Raw genomic sequence first — 25,661 nt, forward strand, 5'->3', positions numbered from 1 at the left:
CATACTTTTATCAAAGTCCATCTCTATGATGAAAAAATAATGTTATTAGTTTGATGGATTTTGTAATCCATAAGAGAACCTATGCTTTCGGTCAAAAGTCTACCGCCCGAATGCACCTATGAATTTGTACTGTATTGAAATTATTCGCTTCAACCTTGACCGAAAGAAGAAATTCTCATCATCAACATGCGCTCACTTTTTTCCCAGAATCTTATCCCACATTGACATAGGCATATTCTAGTAAACAGCCATACACATATTCAAAGTGATGTTAGTTTTTGGCAATTTGCAACTGAAATCTGTACACTTGCATCAGTTTGGCTCTTTGGGAAGAGGAACCTCAAAACAATGAGGTGAGTTTCTACTTTTTTATAGAGTAAATGGGCTATAATAATCAACTCTTTGAGACGGGGTATATATCTTGTACAAGTACATAGTCGAGGTACCCTTACGGTCCGTTTAATAGCCGGTAATAAACGGTGGGAATGAGAATAAATCCTAGTGTTATTTGGCAAGAAATTGACATCATGAAGCTCATGGTAATGAAATTTTGTCTCAACCTTGGTGTTTTTCTTCATAGATTTGCATTTCCATCTAATACCACTCCCCAAATGGTAATGGACGGTAATGGAAATTTATAAAGAAAAAAGATAATTTTGAGTGAATTAGCATTACCATGGAAATGGATGTTGATTTTCCGTACAAATTTACATACAAATTCATTCCCATTGACACCATTTATGGCCGGCTACCAAACGGGCCGTTAATACTCGTAATCAATACTTGTATAATATTATACACACAACTAATAAGGCTTAACCAGGGTCATGAATGCGAGAAACCCTTGGAATAGAAGGAAAGGGAAAGTACGTACTAACTACTGGCTTAAGATGGACTTGATATCCCTTAATGCTTTCGAGTTTCGACTCACAAATGGGAAACTGCATCCGTACTTGTGTAGCACAGAAAGACTAGCAATTGAAAATTGATGCATGCCCTCAGTCTCAGAAAACAAAAATGAGGCTATGTCAACAACTTGTAACTTGTTAAGCGGCTTTCAATATTCCTATATTCTGCATAACTGTGACATCAGACCTAAAAAGGCATCTGGTTTACTGACACTCCTTCAAATGGAACAAATCATTGATGATAAACTCGGGTGCAATAGGACAATTAGTGAGATTAATTACAATTTACAAGTTAAAGGGCTTTATATGCAGGTTTAACAATGTAAGTGATCAGGAACCAACTATCTTTCAATGTTATCAAATGAACACAGCTAAATCAAGCAACTACAATGCATATGATCTTTAGACTCTAGCTTACATGTCTGTTGATGAGACAGCAAGTCCTGATAAAAGGCTCCGAAAATATTCAACAGTTTCTCATATAGTCATATTAAGATGGTCTCGGCAATAGAGGGCATCTCTGCAGAGGATACAACATAATTTGGACAATGTGAAATGATATCCGCCTTACACGAATCGGCATATGCAGCAATAAAATCAATTTGAATCAACAACCTCAGCAACTAGTGGACATCTTCTCCAGGCAGAAATATAAAAGAGCTCAAGTATAAATACCACAAATCACAGTATCTCCAGTATATCATCTTTTATTCTTAACCCACAATAGATACTTGAAAATGCCATGGTCCAACTTGACTTTTTATTCGACATTTAATCATTCACTACAAACTAGCATCTTCCAGATATCCTAAGTTTGGTACCACACCACCAATTGGGTGTCTACATGAAACGAGCACCGTGCCTTTTATTCGCAGAATCCAATCACCTCAAACCAACAAATACAGGGACACCTCTGTGAACCAAGCAACATGACCATAACAGGTTAAGACTTAAGACTGCATCTTAATGTGCGACAGCTGATGCAACAAGATAATTCTAAATAAGACAGCTACCTAGGTTCCGGGAATCACACATTTTCTTTCAACACAAATTCAATCTCAAGCCCAATTAACGGCCATATAATTAATTATGTGGCAAACCAGTCAATTACGGCAAGCAAACTACAACCTTTCAAAGCGTCAAACAGCATTAGGTACACTTGCCCCACCAGCCACAAGGCCCACAAACCTCTCTAGATCACGTTATCGCAAAATCTATAAACGTCAACATTCCATTAACTCAAAAGTGTCACAAAAGCGCAAAAACGGAACCAAGGCCCCACACAAGATCACTTGGATTATACTAACTAGACAGTGTTTCAAAGTGTGTCAAAGCAACAACCATTCAATATCATAACAAAGAACCGGACACAAATTTAACTTGAACCAATGTTAGGCAAATAATAAGACTAGTTTAGCTTGAAATAGTGAACAAAAGAGGGCCGAGATTTTCGATTTTTTTACAAACAATAATCAAGTTCTTACAAAAGATCATCATAAGGAAGAATTGAACACAAGTTTTTCAACTTCAACCAAAAAGATTAGTTTCGGGTTTAAGTTGTGAACAAAAGAGGTCTAATAACAATGACATAATAGAAGGAAGAACGCAAAGATCCCCGAAATTTTTACAAACAGTAATCCGGGAACCTTGCATTTCCCTTCCATCCTACAAAATGTAATACTCTATAAGTCCTGATTCTTACACTTTGTCTATGTCATGATAATGGAAATTACTTAATTTGAATTTTAAAAAAAGAAAAGAAAACTCTAATTGAAAAAACAGAAACTGGCGGCTTCTACGACGAACTAAACGACCTTAAAAATGGCCGGCATTATTGGGGATGTGGATTATTCTCAAGCACAGACATAAGGCCACTGCTCATCCTCGCCATTAGTAACCTCGACAGCATTGCCGTTGCAGCTATCCTCAGCACCACAAAAGTAAGGATGATGGTACCCATTGACATTGTTATTATTGTTGATGAAGCCACAGGATGAAGATATGGGACCAGCCACAAGGTAAGGCATATTGTTGAAGGAACGGGCCAGCCCGTTTGCAAGGGAGGCAATGTCCTCCTCGTTGTCAGGGAGGCATTCCTCAGCCCTGTGCTTGAGTGTCTCAAACATGAGCTCGGGCTCGTGCTGCATCACCCGGAGGACGTCTCCACTAGATGGACCCGGAACAGCCCGCGTCACCGCGAAGCTGTGAGGGCCATCACTCTGCATAACCCGAACAACGCTCGGGCCACCGAACAGGTTGTGGACTCCCCCAAGTGCCTCCTCATAAGCCCCGCCCAAAAACATCCCTAAATAATACCCACCATCACCACCACCACAATTGCCATTCTCTCTCCTCAATTCATGAAGAGGCAAACTAGACTCGCCTCCAATAAACTTATCAATCTTACCATCACTGTCACATGTTAAATCAGACAAAATCCCCCTAACCCCAGGCCTTTGTTCAAGCTTATGAATTGGGGTTACCGGAAACAACTGCCCAATCCCCCAAAAATCAGGAATTGAAGTAAAAACTGACAAGTTGACATGGAAAATGCTCACTGAATCACCCACACCAAGGGCGCTCGACACCATTTCACATAACCCGTCAACCGCAGCGAGCTGCTCCATTCCTAAACACCCATCTTTGAACTGCTCAATGCAACGTTGCTTCAACTGATCAGCATACAGTAAGCAAGCATCAAAATCCCCCTTTGTAACCGATGCAGATAAACTGTGAACATCTCCACGAGCTTCCTCAGGTAGCCCCTCGACCAAATAATTCAGTTCCTGAGATGAAATTGGCGCCGGCGCAGTCTTAACAGTGGAGGATACTGCCTCAAATACCAGAATTGAGTGGTGCGAAACAATAGCCCTGCCACTCTCACTGCAAATAACAGGGTGTTGCATCCCCTTGCGGTCACAAACAACCTGAACAGCTCTAACAACAGCAGAAGCATACTCATCCAATGTGTAACCCACCGAGATATCGGATTCAGTTGATTTAGACCCGTCATAATCTATCCCAAGACCGCCACCGATGTCGATGACACGCATACAAGCACCAAGACGAGCCAATTCACAGAAAACCTGTGCACCCTCAGAAACACCATCTGATAAAAGGGTGGTGGAAGGGATTTGAGATCCAATGTGGAAATGCAGGAGCTGGAGACAATCTAACATCCCAACTGCATCAAGCTTCCTCACAACCCGGAGAATCTGAATGGTTGTCAATCCGAACTTTCCCTTCTCACCTGAAGTCGACCCGAAATGACCTGAATGCTTCGTCCTGAGCTTTGCACGGAGACCAATTACAGGGCGGATGCCGAGCATCCGGCTCAATTCAATCACCAAATCTACTTCTTCCTCTTGCTCAAGCACAATGACGGTGTTAATGGCAAGCTTCCTTGCGATAATTGCTAGAGCAATGTACTCAGCATCTTTGAAACCATTGCATACCAAGAAAGCATCTGGGTGACCCTTACAGAGGCAGCTCATAGCTAGTAGGAGTTCCGGTTTGGACCCAGCTTCCAGCCCAAAACGAAATCCGGATCCGAATTTCACAATATCCTCAACAATAAAGCGATCCTGGTTGCATTTCACAGGGTACACTCCCTGGTAGTGAGACCCATACCCGTTGGACTGGACGGCGAAATCAAAAGCACATTGAAGAGATTCGAGACGGTGTTTGAGGACGTCAGGGAACCGTACGATGAGTGGGAACTGAAGACCCAATCCACCGTTTGATTTCTCGTCGGAAACCTTTTTGACAACTTTCAATAAATCGATTTCCTGGTGAGGCAACGTGGCATCACCAAATGGCTTGACGGTGATGTTCCCAGAGGCGTTAACAGCAAAGTAAGGTGGCCCCCATCGGTCGATGCGGTATAGAGATGATGAATGAGATGGGGACCACTCGTTGGCGGCTGTGGTTATGGTGGTAGAGTTCGTCGAAGGAAGTACGCCGGAAAATAAATCCGGCAGGGGAAGAGAGAGATAATCGACGTTGTTGGAAAAGGCAGCAGCGAAGCCAGGAGGACCACCACCACCAGAAACGATGGTGGAGGCGGCAGAGGCGTCGAGAATACACGCCGGCATCTTTTTCTTCCCCTTCCGATCTGTTTTCTCTCTCCTACAAAAACTATGAAAAAAAAACTAAAAACACCCGAAAAAATCAGGGGGTGGTTTATTCCTCGGCGGCGAAAAAATAAATAAGAGGGGAATTTTTATTTCTTTGATTTAACCCAAGGGTCGTATAGATGGGGGCTTTAAAACCCGCCGAGGCCGATGGCCCCGGCTACCCCCTCAAACGAGGCAGGAGAGAAAAGAAAGCGCGGTGGACGAACCCCGAACACCGAAAACACACGGCCGTGCTTTACCCACAACGACTTCAGGAGAAGTATGCAGAATATAATGACAACAAATAGATAGCTGATGTGAGGAACAAGAACAGATCTAGACGATGAAGAAGTTAACCATGCAGAGCAGATTGCAAAACTGCAGATTAGAGATCTGGTTGGTTGTGGAGGAGAGAGAAAAACGGCTAGGGTTTGAATAAGGGAAAGTTGCAGAAGAAAGGGAGGAAATGTGGGAGGAGATAAAATCGGGAATTTGTTGCGAAAGTTTGAATGAGGTTAAATGAAGGGAGAGTGGGCGAGAATTGCATGAAGGGTTGAAGGTTTCTTTTATAGGGGAGGCTGAGGTTGGGGATGACCGGGTGAGAAAAATTCTTTATTTTATTTTTTGCTTTTTGTTAATTTTTTAGTGAATTACGGAGTACTTTATTAGTCCAAACTCTAATTTATTTGGGTGGAATCCCAAACAATTAAACGGAGTTGCAAATTTCTTGGAGATAATTGTGATGGATCACACTATACCTAATTAATTGGATTGGATTGGATTCCACCCAAATTATTCAAATTCAAAATCGAACCGTAACCTAAACTAAAGCCTCATTCGGTATCGTTTTTTATTTCTAGTTTTCTGTTTTTCACAAAATTAAAATATGAAAACCACAAAAAGTAATTTTCAGTTTTTTGTTGTCAGTTTTCAAATTCAACGTGACTGAAGTATGACTATTTTTTAGTTCATGATTCAATCTAAATCATATGACTTTTATAACCAAAAATTGAAAACTAACAGTGATAACGAACGAGCCCTTAAGTGACTTAAATTTGATTACGATTGATTTGGAGATGAATATGGCTAGATTAGTTTATTTTACCTATGTACATAATTATAAGTTGATCGATAATATACAAAAATCACATATTGCTAGATTTGACCAGACTTGTAGGTCACTTAATACACAAACATACTTCCTCCGTCCCTAAAATATTATCCTAAATCACATTTTTTTTACTTTATTAGGAAAGAAAGCAAAAGAAAAGCAAGTGTGTTGGTAGTCTCGTGTCTTTGCTAATTTAAATAATATGGAGTACGGGGTAAAATGTCAGAGGAGACGTGTGAAAACCACATGTTATAAATGATATGTAAAAAACTCAAAAGGATGGACCAAAAAGAACATTAAGGCAATCTTTTAGGAAATGATGGAGTAACTCAGATTAAAAGACCCGTGTACTACCTCCATACTGTGATCATTCATCAAATGGGGGGTTCGGACCCTATTTGATGACTTGGATGATCAATTTCATCACTCTTTCACCATATCAAGCAGAGAATTTTTTTTTATTAAAATTAAGGACGAAGTAAGTAAAATTGTCAATCAATACCTAGTATTTAAAAAGCGAAATCAATTACTATTATTTGCCATGTGTCAGTCAACTTTTAGTTGCCATGTGTCAATCTACTTTTGATTGCCATGTGTCCGTCTACTATTTTGTTTGCCACGTGTTTTTCAACTCTCTTTTAAGTGGTTAGCGACTCAATCCACTTCTTGCTTTTCACATTCTCTATGTGATATTTTAATTGCAATGCCTCTTGGGCTTCATATTCTCCCTGCAACCTACTTCATCCATAAATTCCTTTAAAATCTATCACTTAAATAATTGGATATTTTAGTTCTCAATTTACAATTCTTAATTATGATTTTACCTTTCCAATTTAGATTTAACTGGCATTAGAAAATTCGGTTAGAATCATTTCTACCTAAAAGCCAAAAGTTAAAGATTTATTCCTGCATGTTATTAAAAAAAGTTTCGTATTAATTTTTTTTATATCAACTTTTCGTATTATTGATAAATCATATAATTTTTGCTCTTTTAAGGAGAAGATGATGTAGAGGAATTGAAGAGTAATAGGACAAAAGGTGTGGATGAGTTTGTAGTATTTCCCTATTGTAGCTATGCACGCCATCTGCTAGGTATAATTTTTTTTTTTATTTATTGGTCATGTAAATGAAAGAATTTTTTCCCTACTTCATTAGAAATTTTTAATTTTTTTTAATCATACTCCAATATCTAGAACAAAGGATAAGCAATCTAGTGATAAAATTCCTCTTCTAATTTCCTAAATATCAATGTCAATTGTTAAAATTTTGTACTTCTCATTTTAAATTTTTTGCTTATTTGATTTTGAGTTCGATGCTTTAATTTTTGAGGGAAGATTTCAATGTTTTAATTTTAATGTAATACCGTCAATTGTAGGAAGACGTTGGCTTTGTTTACATAATAAAGGATTTTGCCAAATTGACTATACATGACTTGAACTCAATTGAGATGGCTTAGCAAAGAACTGTATGTTGCTGTAGAAATTGCAAGATTTGGGAATATGCGAGATGATATTAATATGTTGTTAAGGACATCCTAATTTCCTAATTTCCCGTGTTTCAGTTCACTATCTAGATGCATTGTTTTAAATATGACAAATTATGAGATTTATCGATCGACATTGTTGCGTTAACATGCAAAATATGTTAATTGTGAAATTTAATAAATTTGATAGTGATAAATGCATTACTTGCAGCGGCTACACACGACTAAAACGGGCGATATTACTTTTGGATTTAAGCAAAACACAATTTGATAATTTTGTACTCTAAACTTCAACGCGAAGATCGGTTAATCCCTTAACAAACCATGTGGTCTATAAAGAAACGGTCCTCGAATTTATCACTAAAAGGGCATAAATAAACCATAAAGAAGATAAAAAGGGAAATGGGATAAATTGGGATATGTTCCAAAAATGAAGCCTGAACTAGTTATGACCTTTTATAATCTACTACAATCATGAATCTCTCATTCTCTCCGGTCTTAGCATATTTTCTCCTTTGTGAGCCGTGGTCCATTATATTCTACTCTCTCCGTTCCAGAATACACGCATCGGTTTAACTTTTTGCACTATTTACATAATTCACTTTGACCCTATTTTATTTCTAATATATGAAAACAAAAGTTAGCATATAATCAGGGCCGGTTCTGGGGCGGCGCGGGGTGAGCGACGGAACAGGGCCCCCAAATTTTAATTTTAAATATAGTGTAAACAGTTTCCTAAATGTACATAAATACTAATGTAGAGCATTGGTTAACATAACATGTTAATATGCAAGCTGTCTGGGTTCGATTCCCCTTCTAATCAAAAATCACATTTTTGCTTGATTTCCGGCGCTTACAATGTACTTTGACTGAGATTTTCCTTTTATTTTATTTTATTTTTTAAAAAAAACTTATGTGGTGATTACTAGGCTGCTAGCAGTTGGGATTACCAATTACTTGGAAAACACAAATTCATCCCTTCTTCCCCATTCTCAATTTCTCATCCAACTTTCAAAAAAGCTTTTCATCTCTAATTTAATTTCTTTCCTTCAAATCGTTTTCAAACAGATAAATATTCAATGTTCCAAATTGATAATTAAACTGTTATTTTTCACCCTAATTTCCCTACATATGCATTTTACAAATTCTTACATTTTCACAAATAAAAATACAAGCTTGATTGTTAGAATTCACTCTATTTTTTGGATACAATAATTGGGAAAAACACACAAAGCTAAGGAGTACGAAATCTACTAATTTTTTGTACGTTTTGATAGTCTCATTGTTTTTCAATTTGATTTTGCTAATAATTTTAATTAAATTATGAAATTTTGATTTTGCCAATTATAATTTTATATCTGCGTTGAGTATCGCACATGCGTAATTGCGTTTTATTATAAATGTTTGATTGAATTATCGAGTATATAACATGCGTTGTTTGTGTTAATTTTGCTGCAAAATTGCAAAAATATATTGGATAAGATTAACGGATTCCTTCCAAACCATTTCTTCTGGACCTTAAACATCAATTTTAACGGGTACCATAATAGGACAAATTCAGCACCGGTATACTGTGAAAACTAGGGTGCTACTGCTAGATATAGCAGACTGTTTAACTCCCAGGCTGGTTCAACATCCAAACCCCTCAGCCTTGGGGGAAATTTTTGATTTTGAAATTTTAATTAACTATTAAAAATTTTTTGTTTAATGAAAATAAAATTTTTGATTACAGTAATGAGCCGAGGGCCCCATTTTAAGAAATGGCACAGGGCCCCATTATCGTGGCGTAATTATAGCCCCGGCACTGCATATAATATATTGTTAGCTTCATCTTAACATATAATTTCAAAATATTAATATTTCATAAGTTTTTATAATATGTAGTTAAAGATATTGGTGGTCAAAGTTATGCATTGGCAAGCGTGTCGACTCGAACAAGTGCGTGTATTCCGGGACGGAAGGAGTAATCCGTAATAATTTGGCATGAAAATATTGTTGCAATTTTCCTTTTGAGGAGGAACCTTTTTATCTTTTTTGGTTTTTTCAATTCAATACGGACTTGATTTTTTTGGAAGGGGTTTTCAGTTATGCCTCCCTCAGCCATGGTTGTTGCTTGTGATTTATTCCAATGGCAACATAACGAAACGTGTAGCTCCCGCGTTAAATGCTCAACATAACATACAGGTATATTGACGAGATGCTATAGAATGTAGCAAATACACTTTTCTAAGGCGGTGTTTTCTGAATTCCGTGTTCTCATACTCGGAAAATGACCTTCAATTTTAGGCACAAGGAAAACGAATAGTCTTTTGGTTCGTTCATCCACTAATATTCACTTTTCTACGGACAGAATAGGTTAAATTGGGGTCATAATATGGTCAATGAACTCAACAAATTATTCAAGTCAATGTAAAAAAAGTACGTTATTCAAATTCTAAGAAATAAATTATGCTAAGAATTTTTTAATACTTTTTCTGTTTCATTTTAATTGTATGATAAGATTAAGCATTGTATAGAATATTATATAATTGAGTATTTGACCTAAAAATATATTATTTTGAAACTACACGTTGAATGACGTTTACGGAGTATTGTTTTAAGACCGCACCTTGTTGTTTTTGAAAGGGTCACCAACATTATCTTCTTTCATGTACGTAGAGGGAGAGTAAAAACGCAAATAATGTAGGCGTAATTTGAAACATGTTATAATCTCATAGATATAAATTCGCGTGACTTTAAGTGACTAGGCTAGTTGACATCCATTAACCAACGATCATACAAATTATATACTACGTACGAAGTACTCCGTTAATAATACTCCACCTTACGTATAAATCACCAATAATAATCAAAGAGTATGTGAATAGTGTATAAATCACAAACGTTGCGAGTATTAAAAATCGTAGAAAGTATGAAACTATTGAATCCGTTGTTGATTAAGCTTTACACCCAAGACCATAGGAAAAAGATGATCCTAAGCTAAGTCTACCGGGTGGAGTACGTGATAATTTTGACACTGACACATCGGTCGGATTCCTCTACAATCCCGATGTATGAATTATTTTGTCATTGATGATAGATTAGAGGAGCATTGAATTAAAACATGTTTCGACAAAATTTTGGAAAATGTAGATTATCTATTTATCTTGCTGAAGATTCTTCACACCCCAGCCCCTACGTTACTCCATGTGAATGTGGGATGAAACGAGATAAGGGGGCTATTATTACGCGCCGAAATGTGAAACATGACCACTCAATTTTTGCATTTTTCGTTTTAAATTTACTGCCATAAAATCTACTCTCTTCGTGTTTTTTTTCGTATTTCGTATACCTTGTATATTGAATTTTGTATGTAAGTTACGAGAGTTTGATGAATATTGTTTAAGACTCACCAAAGTCTCTAACTTGTCCAATTTGTCAAGTGTGTGATCAACTAGATTTGACTTGATCTTCTCAATCCCACCCCAAAAGGGGAGCCAAATTCTAGGTTCACGCAAATGATGTAATTGAATTTCGAACATAGAAAATCAAAGCTCAAAATATAAGAAAGTGCGGAAAATATCCCTGCGGCTTTCAAATATTGAACTTTGAAGGAGTCGCCACCAAACATATTAAGTGTCCCGTTTGGAAAGACCAAAGTTGACTCTTTTTGAACAAGGCATTGAATCTTGAAACCGAATGTGTGAGATTCGGGTACGGGAACGAACCACTTATTTTGGTAGACTTTAGAAATACATTCAAACACAATACAAGGATTGTTTTGCGAAATCCTAATCAAGACACTAGGTTGGTTGAATCATGCATTTAGGAACATTGAAATTGCTACTTGTACGTGGTCACTTTGCTTTTTAAGTTAATTCAAGGAACCTAGCTAAGACCGGTTTGTCCAAAAATTATCTTTGTTAAGCGTGATGTAACCTTTTGTATATGGTTGTATTTGGCATGTTGGGTGATGAAAGCAATAAACACATAAAGCATCATCACAAATAGAAAAGGAATCATTGGAATGCATACAAAACCACATCGCCTTGGAAAGGCGAGTAAAGGGTGCGTTATTGAAATTGCGATATTGAGGCCCTGTTCTTTTGGACTTTTTTGCAGTTCCATTAAGTTTAGTTCAGTTCAGTTCAGCTCCATTAAGTTCAGTTCAGCTTCATTCAGTTCAATTCAGTTCAGTTCAAAAGAACGGATTCATCTTTCTTTGTAATTAATTTTATTCTTGAAATTGCAATTAAAATTGACATTTATTTCTTATATATATAATAATTATTATTATCGTTCTTATTACTTAAATATTACTTAAATATTACTATTATTAAATTAATATTATATGTAATTATTGTTATTAATAAATAATTATGATTATGGTAGTTATTATTTATTATTTATTATTTACTCCGTATTATTTATTATTTATTATTTACTAGTTCAAGTGAGTATGAACATCACAAGAACATCTTAGGATTAGTAAACTTGAAATAAGAAAGGTAGAAAATTGGATTAAATCATGGTGGTTTGTATTAGGGATTCGGTTTTACCTTGTTAGGTTTAGGTTAGATTTCCGATTTGTACTCCCAATTGCTTTAACGTTTGAAAAATTGTAAGAAATATTGAAGATTTTTGTATTTGGAATTTAAGAGGGAAAATGTGTATTACGACGTTGTATTCCAATTCTCCTCCTCCATTTGGGTGAAAATGAAGGGTTTAAATATGGTATTATCCGGCTAAAAGTCAAACCACACCAACGCCAGGTGCAGGGCTAGCGCTAGGCGCTGCTGACGTGTCCCAGATGGCGCCAAAGAAGGACGATGACGCCGTCCTTTCTTCGTACCGGGGCTTTGTACGAGCTTCGGAGCGTAGATTTTCTTGGTGGTTAAGGCAATATTTTGCGACTAAAAACTCACCTTTTATATTCGGGTTTTGTATTTGGACTCGGTTTTCCGGGACGGGGCCCGACATGCTCAGTTTTGTGGGTCGGCGCCCGATTTTGGATTGCTTAATGTCATTTTGATTGGAAATGACTTTGTAAAACCAACGGAGAGGTCCATTATGTGAGATTTTGTTTGAATTTTGAACTTAAATTTTGAAAATTGAATTTTGTGCCGAGTTCCGAAATGGGAACGGGCTCGGAAATTGGACTTTGGATTTTGGAATACATCTTAGCAATTGGGACTTCCATGTTAGGTTATGATACATATGACAACTCATAAATCATGCGGAAAAACCATTTAGCCAGGAATACATATTATTTACACATAATCATATAGCATAGTTTAGATGCATACTCTTTGTTGCGTGCCTTCCCTAGCTGCGCCCGAACCGAACAAGAACAAGTCTTTAGGACTCCAAGTGTCGTCCCTCCGTAGATAGTCCACAGCACGTCCGGATCCGCCTTAAGATTGACCAACTAGAATCGCCCTTAAGGTACTAAAAATTTCGGCACTTTTAAGCAAGGAATGTGTCTGAATTTTTCTCTCAAAAACTCACTTTGAATACTTGAAAACTCTTTATAAATTGTGAACCCAGGCCACATATTTATAGGGGTATGGAAAGAGAATTGGAATCCTATTAGGATACGAATTAATTAAATTAGAATCCTAATGAAACTCTTATTTAATTAATTTATCAAATAGAATTAGGAATTTAATCATTAAACGAATCCTGTACGTTTTAGGTTTCGTATGTGAACACAAACACCCACGCACGCACAGCAGCCCACGAAGGGCGCCATGCGTGCGCGCGCACAGCCCGAGCATCGCAGCCCACGACTGCCGCAGCCTTGGGCGCGCGCTGGGCCTGCCTTGCGGTGGGCCTGGCGCAGCCTTGGGCTGGCGTGTTGTGGCGCGCGTTTCCCTTGCTGGACGTGGGCCTGGCTTCGTGCCGGGCCTTCGTCTAGCAAGTACGTCCGATGCTAATTCGTACGACGCGCTTCCGATTAGTTTTCCGATTCCGGAATTCATTTCCGATACGAACAATATTTAACATTTCCGATTCCGGAATTAATTTCCGTTTCGAACAAATATTTAATATTTTCGTTTCCGGAATTATTTTCCGATTCCGATAATATTTCCGATTCAGACAATATTTCCGTTTCCGGCAATATTTCCGATTCCGGCAATATTTCCATTTCCGATAATATTTTCCGATACGTACCATGTTTCCGTTTCCGGCAACATCTACGACTTGGATAATATTAATATTTCCGATACGATCCATATTTCCGTTTCCGGCAATATCATCGTTTCCGGAGTATTCATTTCTTGCCTGTGACGATCTCAGCTCCCACTGAAACCAAGATCCGTCGATTCCGAATATCCATAGATGGAGTATTTAATGCCATTAAATACTTGATCCGTTTACGTACTATTTGTGTGACCCTACGGGTTCAGTCAAGAGTAAGCTGTGGATTAATATCATTAATTCCACTTGAACTGAAGCGGCCTCTAGCTAGGCATTCAGTTCACTTGATCTCACTGAATTATTAACTTGTTAATTAATACTGAACCGCATTTATTAGACTTAACATTGAATGCATACTTGGACCAAGGGCATTATTTCCTTCATTCCACACGGAGGTGTTCCAACCAGCTAGCAAGGATAATAGTTTCGTCATCATCCCACTAGGGGAGACACGAATTAGGTGTCTACAGACGGACGTCACCCATGCAAGGAGAGGCGGAGAGTTTGAGGGAGACAAAGACGAAGACAGATCTCACGCCGGAGAGGAACAACCGAGCACGAAATTCGCCGATGCACCTTCACCTTCTTTGTAGCGTTGATGCCGGCGAAAACGGAGGAGAGAGATTTTGAGGAGAGAGAGGGGCAAAGAGATTGTGAGGAGAGAGAAAATGAATTAGGGTTTAAAATGGGATGAAAATATAGTTTTATATGATCCGAAAGTTATGACCCATATCCATGTTTTTGACCCGCGAAACCCATGGTTTGGGTAGTCTGACAGGTCAGGCGGCCTTTTTAAAAGATTTGTAATATAAAATATAGTAATTGGTATATATGTGATTTTATTTTAACTTAAAAATTTATTATAATTCGTGCATCGCATGAGCTAAAATCTAATTCACATATATATTCCGCCAAAATTAGAACCCTCAACTAATCTCATCATTAAATAACTAATTATACATAAACAATTTACTATTTACTTCGTATTTTATATTAAAACTCATGATAAAAACATGAGTAAATTAAAAAGAAAAGGGCGGAAAATTTTGGCTACTTTCGGCCTAAGGATATACTAAGAGAATATTACATTTTATTATTTTCATTGAAATCTAAAAATTGGCTATTTTGATAAGCCTTAGAATCTAAGGAACTAATATAGAGTTGACTTAAGTGGAAAGCTATTGAAACCAAATAGTATAAGTTTTGGCTTCGAATCTCACTATATACATACAGAAACTCTTATTTCAAGTTCCACCCAGTGAACGGGGTGCGTTATGCAGGGGGAAAAAAAATGAAAGCTAACGAAACATCCAACACAGACTCACAGAGCATTGCATACATTGATACGCATGTAGAGGAGAAGAGGAGTAACATGATGAAGGAAAGTCATGGAGTTAAGCACTAACGCAAGTAAAAGCGTGGCAACATCACTCCAATTCAACTAAATCCAAAACCTACAACAACTCATCTAACATGAAACTTCCTCTGCATTTCCTTTCACATATGTGTCCCCATTTTAGTTAATTTTTTTAATAATCTCGGTCTACCTTATGAGTTATTCCTTGTGTCCCTTATTATTTTTCTCATTAAGTAAATGTGCTTTATTAAGAAATAAGTTAGTGGAATTAAAAAGAGATAAAAGTGGCAAACCAAATGTATATTATGTGAAAATAAAGTTGTCGTCTCATGAACATTTATAGTAAAGGTGTAATCTTTAGGGGACGTAAACAAATGGCAAACGGGGCAAACAAATAAGGGCAGAGAAAGTATAAACCTATACAAATTAAACTAGTTTTATATGCAAGCGTTGTATGTGTATGTTTGATGTATTTAGTCAATTTAAAGTATTGCTATTAGATAGAGGTGCGTTCTATTCAACTAATTTTCTGATTTTTTTTTGAGGGGATTCTGGAATTATTTTATCTAGACTTACTAATTAAACGTATCTGAACTTATAGACACTCCTGGGTTTTCCTCGGAAAAAAACTTTCAAAAGTTAATTTAGTTATAAAGTATTCTTGGATGATCTTATTTTTTTTGAATTTATTTTATTTTAACTTATTTACTTTGTTTTTTTTGTTTATTTTTTTGGTGCTTAAGAGGGGAGAAAAACCCCGACAAAAATAAAATTACATAATTAGGCGAGGTGTCGTGACACCTTCAAAATCCTCACGCAGGAGGGAGGTTAACTCTCTTGGCGGGTTATCAAAGAAGAGCAATCTCTCTTCAATTCCTGTCCAACCCCTAAGTTTGCTAATTTGTCTGCCACTTTATTACCTTCTCTATAACAATGACGAAGCCGAGTCTCCCAACAGTTTGCCGTTAGCAAGGAACGACAGTGATTAATGATGTGGTAACATTCCCCTTCCTGACTTGCTGTGCTCTTTAGTACTTGTACACATGCTTCATTATCCATCTGAATCTCTAGCTTAGTGATGCCCAGTGCCTTAGCCATATCAATACCAATGGACACTGCCATTAGTTCTGCCTTATAGGCTGAGCAAATACCAAGATTAGCAGTAAATGCTCGTATGAATGTGCCACAATGGTCGCGAATGACCCCTCCACCACCAGCTGCTCCAGGCGAGCCTTTGGAAGCTCCATCTGTATTGAGTACTACCCAATTTTCAGGTGGAGGAAGCCATTTGATGTATACTTCTCTTGGTCTTCTGTTTCCTTCAGTGTTTGGTACAGCCATGTTGTTGTTCAAGTTGGACCATGCTTCTTCAATATGGAGGTGCAGGAAGTGCCCTGTATCAATTGGAATTTCGTTGCTACGCCCATAACACACATTATTTCTCCACTTCCATATCCACCATAATGTCATTGCGAAACTCGTTGGCCACTTATCCGAATAAATCAGCCCCTCCGCCTTTAGGTTTTTGGTAATCCAAGTTGTGAGGTTACCTGACAAAAAGGACGGATAGAGTGCTGTACCACCAACTGATGCCCATATACACTTAGAGGCAGGGCAGTCACGCAACAGGTGTATGAGTGTTTCTTCAGTAGCTCCACATCTCTTGCAATTGGTGTCTTCTGTGAGTTTTCTCTTGCAACTTATTTACTTTGTAGTTGTACGTTGCTTGTCCAATAAATACAACAATATATTAAGTATTTAATTAGACCGTCGTATGACTTTATTCTAATTAAATTTTATTTTTTCTGTCAAAAAAAGAAGGTATTTAATTATACTTTACATTGATGAGGATATTACAATGTACTCCAATATGGAGTATTGGTATATTGCCCTTGTGGCTCATTCGCACCAAAAAAAAAAAAAAAATATGGAGTATTGGTCATCTTATTTCTTCAATAGTACGCGCATTTAACATCAAATATAGAATAATAACAACTTGATAATATAAATTGAAACAAATTAATATTCAACTATTTTTTGTTTCTTCTAGTCTAATTTGGCGATCCCAATAATAAAATACAATTTACAATTTCAAATATATACGGAGTACAAGGATATATCAGTTTATTGGATATTTTTCATTTTTTTTAAAATTTCAATTTAGTTCAGGTCCTGTAAATTCAATTTAGTTCCATTTAATACTATATAGAGTGTATAGTTTAGTTCATTTAAGGTAATAAGTTTAGATTCATTCGCTCCAAAAGAACATGACATAAATTTGTCAAATACATACTCTATAAAAAATAATCATGTAACCCAAAATTATAAATAATAACCGGGTGTAATTAGGTAAACCCAAAAGTATAATAGACATTTAACCCAAATTCTTATATGAGACTGTCCTCACCATCAACTGATGGTGAGACCAGTTCACACTTGCGAATTTAGGTATGTTACTTCTATAATTTAGACATGTTACTTTTTTTTTATAATTTTAGAGGAGGTACTTTTTTTTAGTTTAGGTATGTTACTTCTATAGTTTATACATGTTACTTTTTTTTTATACGGAGTAGTTTTAGGGGAGATACCTTCTTAGTTTAGGTATGTTACTTCTATAGTTTAGACATGTTACTTTTTTTAAAATAATTTTAGAGGAGGTATTTTTTATAGTTTAGGTACGTTACTTCTATAGTTTAGACATGCTACTTTTTTTTATAATTTTAGATGAGGTACTTTTTTAGTTTAGGTATGTTACTTCTATAGTTTAGATATGTTACTTTTTTTTATACGGAATAGTTTTAGGGGAGGTACATTTTTAGTTTAGGTATGTTACTTCTATAGTTTAGACATGTTACTTTTTTTTTTTTATATAATTTTAGAGGAGGTATTTTTTTAGTTTAGGTATGTTACTTCTATAGTTTAGATCTGTTACTTCTATAGTTTAGACTTGTTACTTTTTTTTATATAGTTTTAGGGGAGGTACGCTATTGGTTTCGCGCTCGTCACACCATCAAGTTGATGGTGTGACTGATCTCACAGGAGACGCGGCTGGACATTTAAAGGGGATAATGATGGGAGTGGTTAGATTAGATAGGGTGTTTCAGGTCGGAAACAAAACGAAGGCTTTGATCATCTTGAATCTTGCCTTTTTTTTTTCTCCAATTGATCGAGATAGAATATACTCCACTCAATAGACAACTAGACAACAGATAGCCGGGCTAGAAGGGACCTTCACGGTTGAAGTGACACCCACGAGGCAACTCGACGGCGCTCTTTGATTCCTACTCCCCCAAACGAATCTCCACCTTTAATTGTTTTTTTTAATCGGAGTCTTAAACACAAACTTGACTTGGTCATTACGGAATACTCGTACTATTTTAGTCTACTACTAATATTTTTGCTTTTTGTTTGCCACGAATCACTCTATTTGAAGAGGGAAGGAATATTCCAGTAACATCACTTTTGGTGTCTACCATTTAAATATCTAAAATACCCGCCAAGTTCTTTACAATCTCATATTCCACTAAAATTAATGTTTTAATTCATTAATTAACAATAACTCCCAAAAAATCATGCTTCGGGGACTGTTTTTGAGATTCTATTCTCATGAGTTGATTTTAAAACTCCGTTTCAATCAGATTAGGGTAACAAAAGTCGAAATTTCGATACTTTACGAACACAACAACTTTTCAACGATTCATCCAATAATCAAGAAAAACATTCGAAAAGTTACGAATAAATTAAAAAAATGTCGAAAACTTCACAAACATATAAACATGATAATAAGTAATTTAAATACATGAAGCTCATGATACCACTGTAGGGGTTTACAGTTAAATACATAACATGATAGCGGAATTACCCCAAAGCCAGGAAGCATGTATAAAGTATAGATTAAGCATAACTTACCTGTGAAGCGTGTTTTCCCCTTTAGCTCAACGAACACGAACAAGAACTACAAATGTCGTTCCTCTACTTGCTTCACCGACACGTTCAGATCCGTCTTGAGATTGATGGCTTAGATCTCCTTCAAGATTGTTTAGCTTTTGGGGTGGACACTCTAATATATGGAGGCACAAAGAGAATTAGGGTTTTCTCTTGCCTTAGGTTAGAATATAATATTAGGTTAAGTTGGAAAACATGTAGAATAGGTTATTAAAATAACCTTTTCATCAAGCCAACCCAACCGGCCAAGCACAAGGCTCAACCGGCCAGCAAGTCCCACGAGGAGTGCGAGCAACGTAATCAGCGTCAGCTGCTGCTGCCTTCTTTTGCATGCATCCAAGTAGCCAAGGCCACGGGCCAGCGCCGCGAGCATGCACACTACCCCCATGGGCCTTGCATCTCATTTGCTTGGCTCATGGGTTTACTTTCGTGTTTGCTATTAAATTATCATTTGATAATTTATTTATCGTTTCGTACTTGACGATCCATTGTCATACAATACGATTATTCATTTCGCCTAGCTTACGAATATACGCAACATGATATACGATTTTGCGATCCAATGTTAAATCGTATAATTATCTTTTTCGAACTAATATCCCGAAAAACTATTAATTGAATTTCCTATTCATTTAACTCGATGATCTGTTACATGCCAATGGTGTGACCTTATAGGTTCAGACAAGAGTAAGCTGTGAGCCTAATTAGGATTAGAATTCACTTATTGGAAGCATTGCTCCAGCCAGCTGTTCCGATCACTTGATCTCACTGAATTAATTGTTCGTAATTAATCTGAACCTTTAGTATTAGACTAATGCACATTGGGTAAATGACACATTTCCTTTACTTTCTACCCTTTTGACAACTTTTCTAGTGTCTAAGTAGCCTGATCCTCTAGGGAAGTAATCTCAGCTGCCAATTGCTTCAGGCCACCCCTCATGTTGCATTTCTTGTTTAAATGTTTTAGGTGTCTTTTCTTCCTGCAATGCTGTAAGGTAATAGGATAAGGAGTACCTGAGGAAGATGATGTCGTAGGTGGGATTTTAGAAGTATTATATTTTTTCCGTATTGTATGCATCACACAGTCACGCAATTTCGTCGATGAAAATTTCTCACGCTTCCCTCTTCCTAACTCTATGTCCTCCGTATGAGATGTGGGCACAACGCTACCCGCTTCGCGCCCTCTTCCTAACTCCGTATTAGATGTGGGCGCATCCCTACTTGTAACACCTTTATAATTCTTTGCCTTTATAAAACTATTTTCCAACTTAAAATAAAGGAATTATCAAAGTATTACCGCCACCGTGATAACGACTAAGACTAGTACCAGAATTACGCAGCAGAATTAACTAACTTTCAAAACAATAAATAAAAGTTAATGGTCTTACTACAAGTTGGAACCATAACGGCCCACCAAAATACTTTAAATCAAAATCCATTAACTAACTTGAAATAATTATAGTCTAGACTAAATAAAATATGATAGTTCAGTAGGAACACTTGACAAGAGGGGGGTGAATTGTTTCTTGGGAACTTGGGTAAGTTTCTTGCGGAATTTAAACAATAAAGAGACTGAGAATAATGAGCGAAGAAAGATATAAAATGGAGGAACCTTCTTGACCCTAATCAAGAAGAACCTCACTACTCTTTTGTATTAATGCAATAACTCTATTACAAATACACTCTTTAACTCGAGCTCCTCTCGAACACGAGTTCCCCACAGCAATCCCCTTTGATTACTGTGCTCCTCTTTCTCTCTATGACTTAACTCTAAGTCGCTCATTTTCTCTTTGACTTAACTCTAAGTCGCTCTGTTTCTCTTTGACTTAACTCTAAGTCAATTAAGGATCACTCAACCCTTAAACCAAAAATACAATTTGATATAACTCTAGTACGTAATAAAGCTCAAAGTAATAAGGAACTCAAGGGACACTCTTTTGAAAACTGATTCTCTTTTAAAACGTTTAAGCTCTTAAGATATATTTTGCAAAGATCAGTTGTGTGTTTTGAAAAGCTAAAACTCTTCTCCTTTTATAGGAGAGTTTTACTTAGGGTTGGGTACCCATGTTCTCCTCAACTACCCACTAACAGTTACTGCTCAGTAACATGGGCATAGTTGGAGAGAAACAAGGGAGACCAAATCAAAACACTAAATGTACGTTAAACAGAAATACGTGGGGAGAGTTTCAAGGAACGTGGAAAAACTTTTACTTGAGAAACAAGGAGAATAAATCAGAATCCTATGTTTCATTTATTAATTAAATACATTTTATTTATTAAAAAGATTTTCCAAGTTAAAACTCTTTTATAATTACAGTTAACATATTTCATTTAAAACGTACCAAAATACTATGTCCCTTTCATACCAAATTACTTATAAACTTTATTAAATACTTACATAAATCCTAAAACATAAACTCATATGTTGTAGTCTTCATGTCGCACCTTTAGAAGCTTCACTCGAAGACTTCCCAATTTGTTCCTTCTCTGGAACGTCGAGGATCCACATAATATATGAGGATCTCTCCTTAGGAACTCGCCTAAGGATCTCGCCTTGCTTAATGATTATTTCTTCAATGTAGTGTCTGACATGGATCAATTACTTGCTTATATTCCATGTTGCTTAGTTTATCCAACTCAGGATCTCCTTAACTTAGCATTATCCCTCTAAGGATCTCGGAACCTATTATGCAACATAACTTAACCAATTGTCAGGAGTTTGCTTTGTCATCATCAAAACTTTAGGGTCAACAAAATAAATAGAGTTTTAAACATTTCACTCAGATTTCAATGTATAAATTTCGCATTATAATACCATGATTAGGGTAGTTTCTCGTAGTAATTTTCCTGCTGATGGGGTTGAATTTTATTGGAGGATGAGACGGGAGGGAGTAGTGTCAAATTGTCTTACTCTGTCGTTTTGTTTTGATTGTTGTACTGTGAATTTTGGCTTGATTGAGGGGATGTAGATTCATGGGAGGGTTTTGGTTGATGGATATGTGAGAGATTGTGTTTTGATGACTTCTTTGATGGAGTTGTATTCGCTGTGTGGGCTATATGATGATGCATATGAGGTGTTTGATGATATGCCTCAGAGAGAAAATGTAGGGGTCAGGTAACTCATGTATTCCAAATGTGGGAGTGTGGATGAAGTATATCGAATCTTCGAGAGAATGCCTGCAAAGAACTTGGCCTCATGGAGCTCGATGATATCATGCTTTGGGATGAATGGATATGGTAAATAGTTAAAGAAGATGTGAAGGTCTATGTACAGGGCATCATGCGCACTTACGATCTGTGTGTGAAGGGAATCAGGAAATTAGACTCTGAGTTTGATGATGACAATACCTGCCCTAAATCTTATGAGTGTCGGGTCCGCTTGATGTCAATCCTTAAATACAAGGCTGATATGATCAAGGCAGAGATGGTAAATGGAGTGTTCAAGGTTACTATTCCTAAGGTTAAGATTGAGGAGAGGATGGACATTGAGCTCGTTCCAGCTAACTGATGCGATTGTTAGAGAGTTTCGGAATCACAAGGTTTATGGAGGACTTGTATTTTTGGTAATATGTACGAGTGAATTTTAATCATGTTAGTTGTGTTTATCTCTTGCTTTTGCTAGAAAAAAAGCTTGTTTTGTTTACTGTTTTTCATTGTGGGTGCTTTGTTGTGGTTGTGAATATTAATTGGTTCTCGATCAATTGATCAATTTGAAGTAAAAGTTATGTTGTTGTCAGCTGCATCGTAGTTCTTTCACATGGAAGGCACGTAGGGATATTTACTGCAGTTTCAGATGATGAAGTCAATGATTTCAAGGTTAAACAACGCAGCATATCTTGCAGTTGTATTTACAAAGAAGAAAGCAATCCCCTTTGACAACCAAAAAATGGATCCCCTTATATGGGTAGGTTGTATATGGATAGAAGAAAGCAATCTTTTGCAATTGCATACGATATCATTGTTCTCTCCAAATCCCCTTTTATGGATAGGTTGTATAAATATAGGATAAATGGATCTTGTTCCATTTTGGGCTATTTCCAACGGTGTGATTTTTTTTTTTAAAGGATTATGTCGAAAACATTATGTTTGATTTACCTATCATGATGATCATCCGTCATTTTTTGGGAATCTTTCTAAACTATTCTACGCATATTAGATGTAGGCCTTGTTTTTCTTTGTTCAAGTAGGCCTTGTTATTTATAGTTTACTTCTTCAAAAAATAACTTCCATGTCATTATGTTCAGATTTTGGCTACTAAATTCTAGATGAGTCCAAATACAACGCTAAAAACTTATAAGTTCAAATGCAAGTACAGACGAAATTCCACACCACAAAACACACAATTACACAAACTGCGCAATTTGGGTATTTGGTACAATAAGTTTAAAATAGGGGTATATTGTACAATAAGTTTACAAATAGGTGTATTTGGTGAATTATAAACATGACTTAACGGAGGACTAACGGAAAGTCATAATAGGGGTATTTGGTGAACAATACGGAAAATATAGGGGTATTCTATGAATTTTGAAACGCGCAGGGGTATTTGGTGCATTATTACAAACTCCAGGGGCATTTCATGAAAAAACCGTATAATATTTTTTTGCTCCATTTTAATTAGTACGTAATTCATATAATTAGTAATAAAGTCAAAAAATTTATTGTATTTTAATTATTTTGTTTTAATCTATATATTATACTAAAAAAGAGTCTGATAGTAGACTGATATTTGTCATCACCACATTAATTTTCTCTCTTTTAGTATAGTATATTCCAAGCAATACCAATAAAGCCCTCCATAAGAAACTTCCAAAGCTCTTCTAGGGGAAGCAGTCAACGTCACAAACTTCCGAGGAGACTGAAAACCAAAGTTGGCTTACTGATTGCCATGCGATCAACCTCTCAACAACCATGTGTTACCACGTTTCCCAATCCCTTCCAGTCTAGCGAAAGCTTTGTATTGCGATATCAAGTGGAAGAACCATGCTTCCCAATCCCTCTCAGTCTAGCGAAAGCTTTGTATTGCGTTATCAAGTGGAAGAACCACGACAACCACGCTTCCCAATCCCTCACAGTCTAGCGAAAGCTTTGTATTGCGATATCAAGTGGAAGAACCATGCTTCCCAATCCCTCGCAGTCTAGCGAAAGCTTTGTATTGTGTTATCAAGTGGAAGAACCACGACAACCACGCTTCCCAATCCCTCACAGTCTAGCGAAAGCTTTGTATTGCGTTATCAAGTGGAAGAACCACGCTTCCAAATCCCTCATAGTCTTGCGAAAGCTTTGTATTGCGTTATCAAGTGGAAGAACCACGCTTCCCAATCCCTCCCAGGCTTGCGAAAGCTTTGAAATGCGTTATCAAGTGGAAGAACGCAAAAGGGTGAGTGAGAGGTGGAAGATGAAAGGAGTTCTAACCGCCTTAGAGCATGTTTATCAAACACCAAGAGTTTGAATTTCAACCCAATAAAATATAATATTTTATTTTCTCTCTCTTCCCAACACCAACACCAACACCAAACCCAACACCAACAATTAGGGGTGTGCAAAAATTGGTCAGGACCGAAAAATAGACCGGACCAGACCGACCCAGACTGGACCGAAGGCAATCGGTCCAGTTTTCGGGTCGAGAAATATCAATTTTAGATCTTCGGTCTGGTCCGGTCAGGTCCGGTCAAAAACCCGTTTTTGGACCAGACCGATTTTTCCTTAATAAAATAAAATATATTCTATTTAAAAATGTAATTCTCTCCTTTAATATGTTGTAAATATTACTATATTGTTATACTTCCTCCATTTTTTTTTAATTGCACCATCTTGGATTTCACGCTTGCCAATGCACTATTTTAACCACTAGTATATCTCATTATACATTTTAAAAAAATATAAAAATTTGATAATTTTAAAGTATATTTGGAGACGAATCTAACAAGATCCCACTTGAATATATTTTTCCTTACATATAAATCACAAAAAATAACAATATAAGAATATGTGAATAGTGCTAAAAACAAGATGGTGCAATTATAAAAAAATGGAGGAAATATATTTTATTTTAGCTTCCGAAAAAGGCCTTAAACAATTGGCTTTTTATATATACTTTTTCTTTTTTACCATATTTTTTAGAAAAAATAAAATATATATAGAAATAGGTCCAAACCGGTCCGGTCCGGGTTTTGGACCGATTTTTTCGGTCTGGTCCGGGTTCGGTCCAAGCGTAATCGGTCCGGTCTTCGGGTCTTACATTATCAAAATTCGGTCATCGGTCTGGTCCGGGTTTGGACCGATGAACACCCCTACCAACAACATGTAACCACATTTATCAAACACCATCTCTAAAATATCACTTTGTAATCAAAAAACCATATCAAAATGTCACTTTGCATTTTTAAAAAAACAATATTGTTTGATCCCCTCCATATGCCACATGTCAAGTCTTCCATGCATGAAATTGATTTTTCATTTGGTGTTCATGAACAACAATTTTTGAATGGTTTAAACATCTATATACCTGTTTAAACATCTTAGGTAAAATCCAGTGAAACGCATACAGAAAACGATAAAC

The 25,661-nt window shown here is 36.7% G+C and overlaps 2 protein-coding genes across 2 annotated transcripts; one reads left to right on the top strand and one right to left on the bottom strand.

The window, feature by feature from the left end:
• Positions 1-2,408: 2,408 nt before the first annotated feature.
• On the bottom strand, positions 2,409-5,697 carry LOC110792442 (arginine decarboxylase). Its single transcript, XM_021997244.2, has one exon. It carries the CDS (start codon positions 5,000-5,002, stop codon positions 2,762-2,764), a length of 2,241 nt encoding a protein of 746 aa, XP_021852936.1. The 5' UTR covers positions 5,003-5,697; the 3' UTR covers positions 2,409-2,761.
• Positions 5,698-21,915: 16,218 nt separating this feature from the next.
• Positions 21,916-22,607, top strand: LOC130472000 (small heat shock protein, chloroplastic-like). Its single transcript, XM_056842402.1, has 3 exons — positions 21,916-21,957; positions 22,069-22,209; positions 22,374-22,607. Exons 1-3 carry the CDS (start codon positions 21,916-21,918, stop codon positions 22,605-22,607), a joined length of 417 nt encoding a protein of 138 aa, XP_056698380.1.
• The last annotated feature ends 3,054 nt before the right edge of the window (positions 22,608-25,661 follow it).

Source organism: Spinacia oleracea, chromosome 4 (genome assembly GCF_020520425.1).
Source record: "Spinacia oleracea cultivar Varoflay chromosome 4, BTI_SOV_V1, whole genome shotgun sequence".
In the NCBI taxonomy this organism is placed as follows: domain Eukaryota; kingdom Viridiplantae; phylum Streptophyta; class Magnoliopsida; order Caryophyllales; family Amaranthaceae; genus Spinacia; species Spinacia oleracea.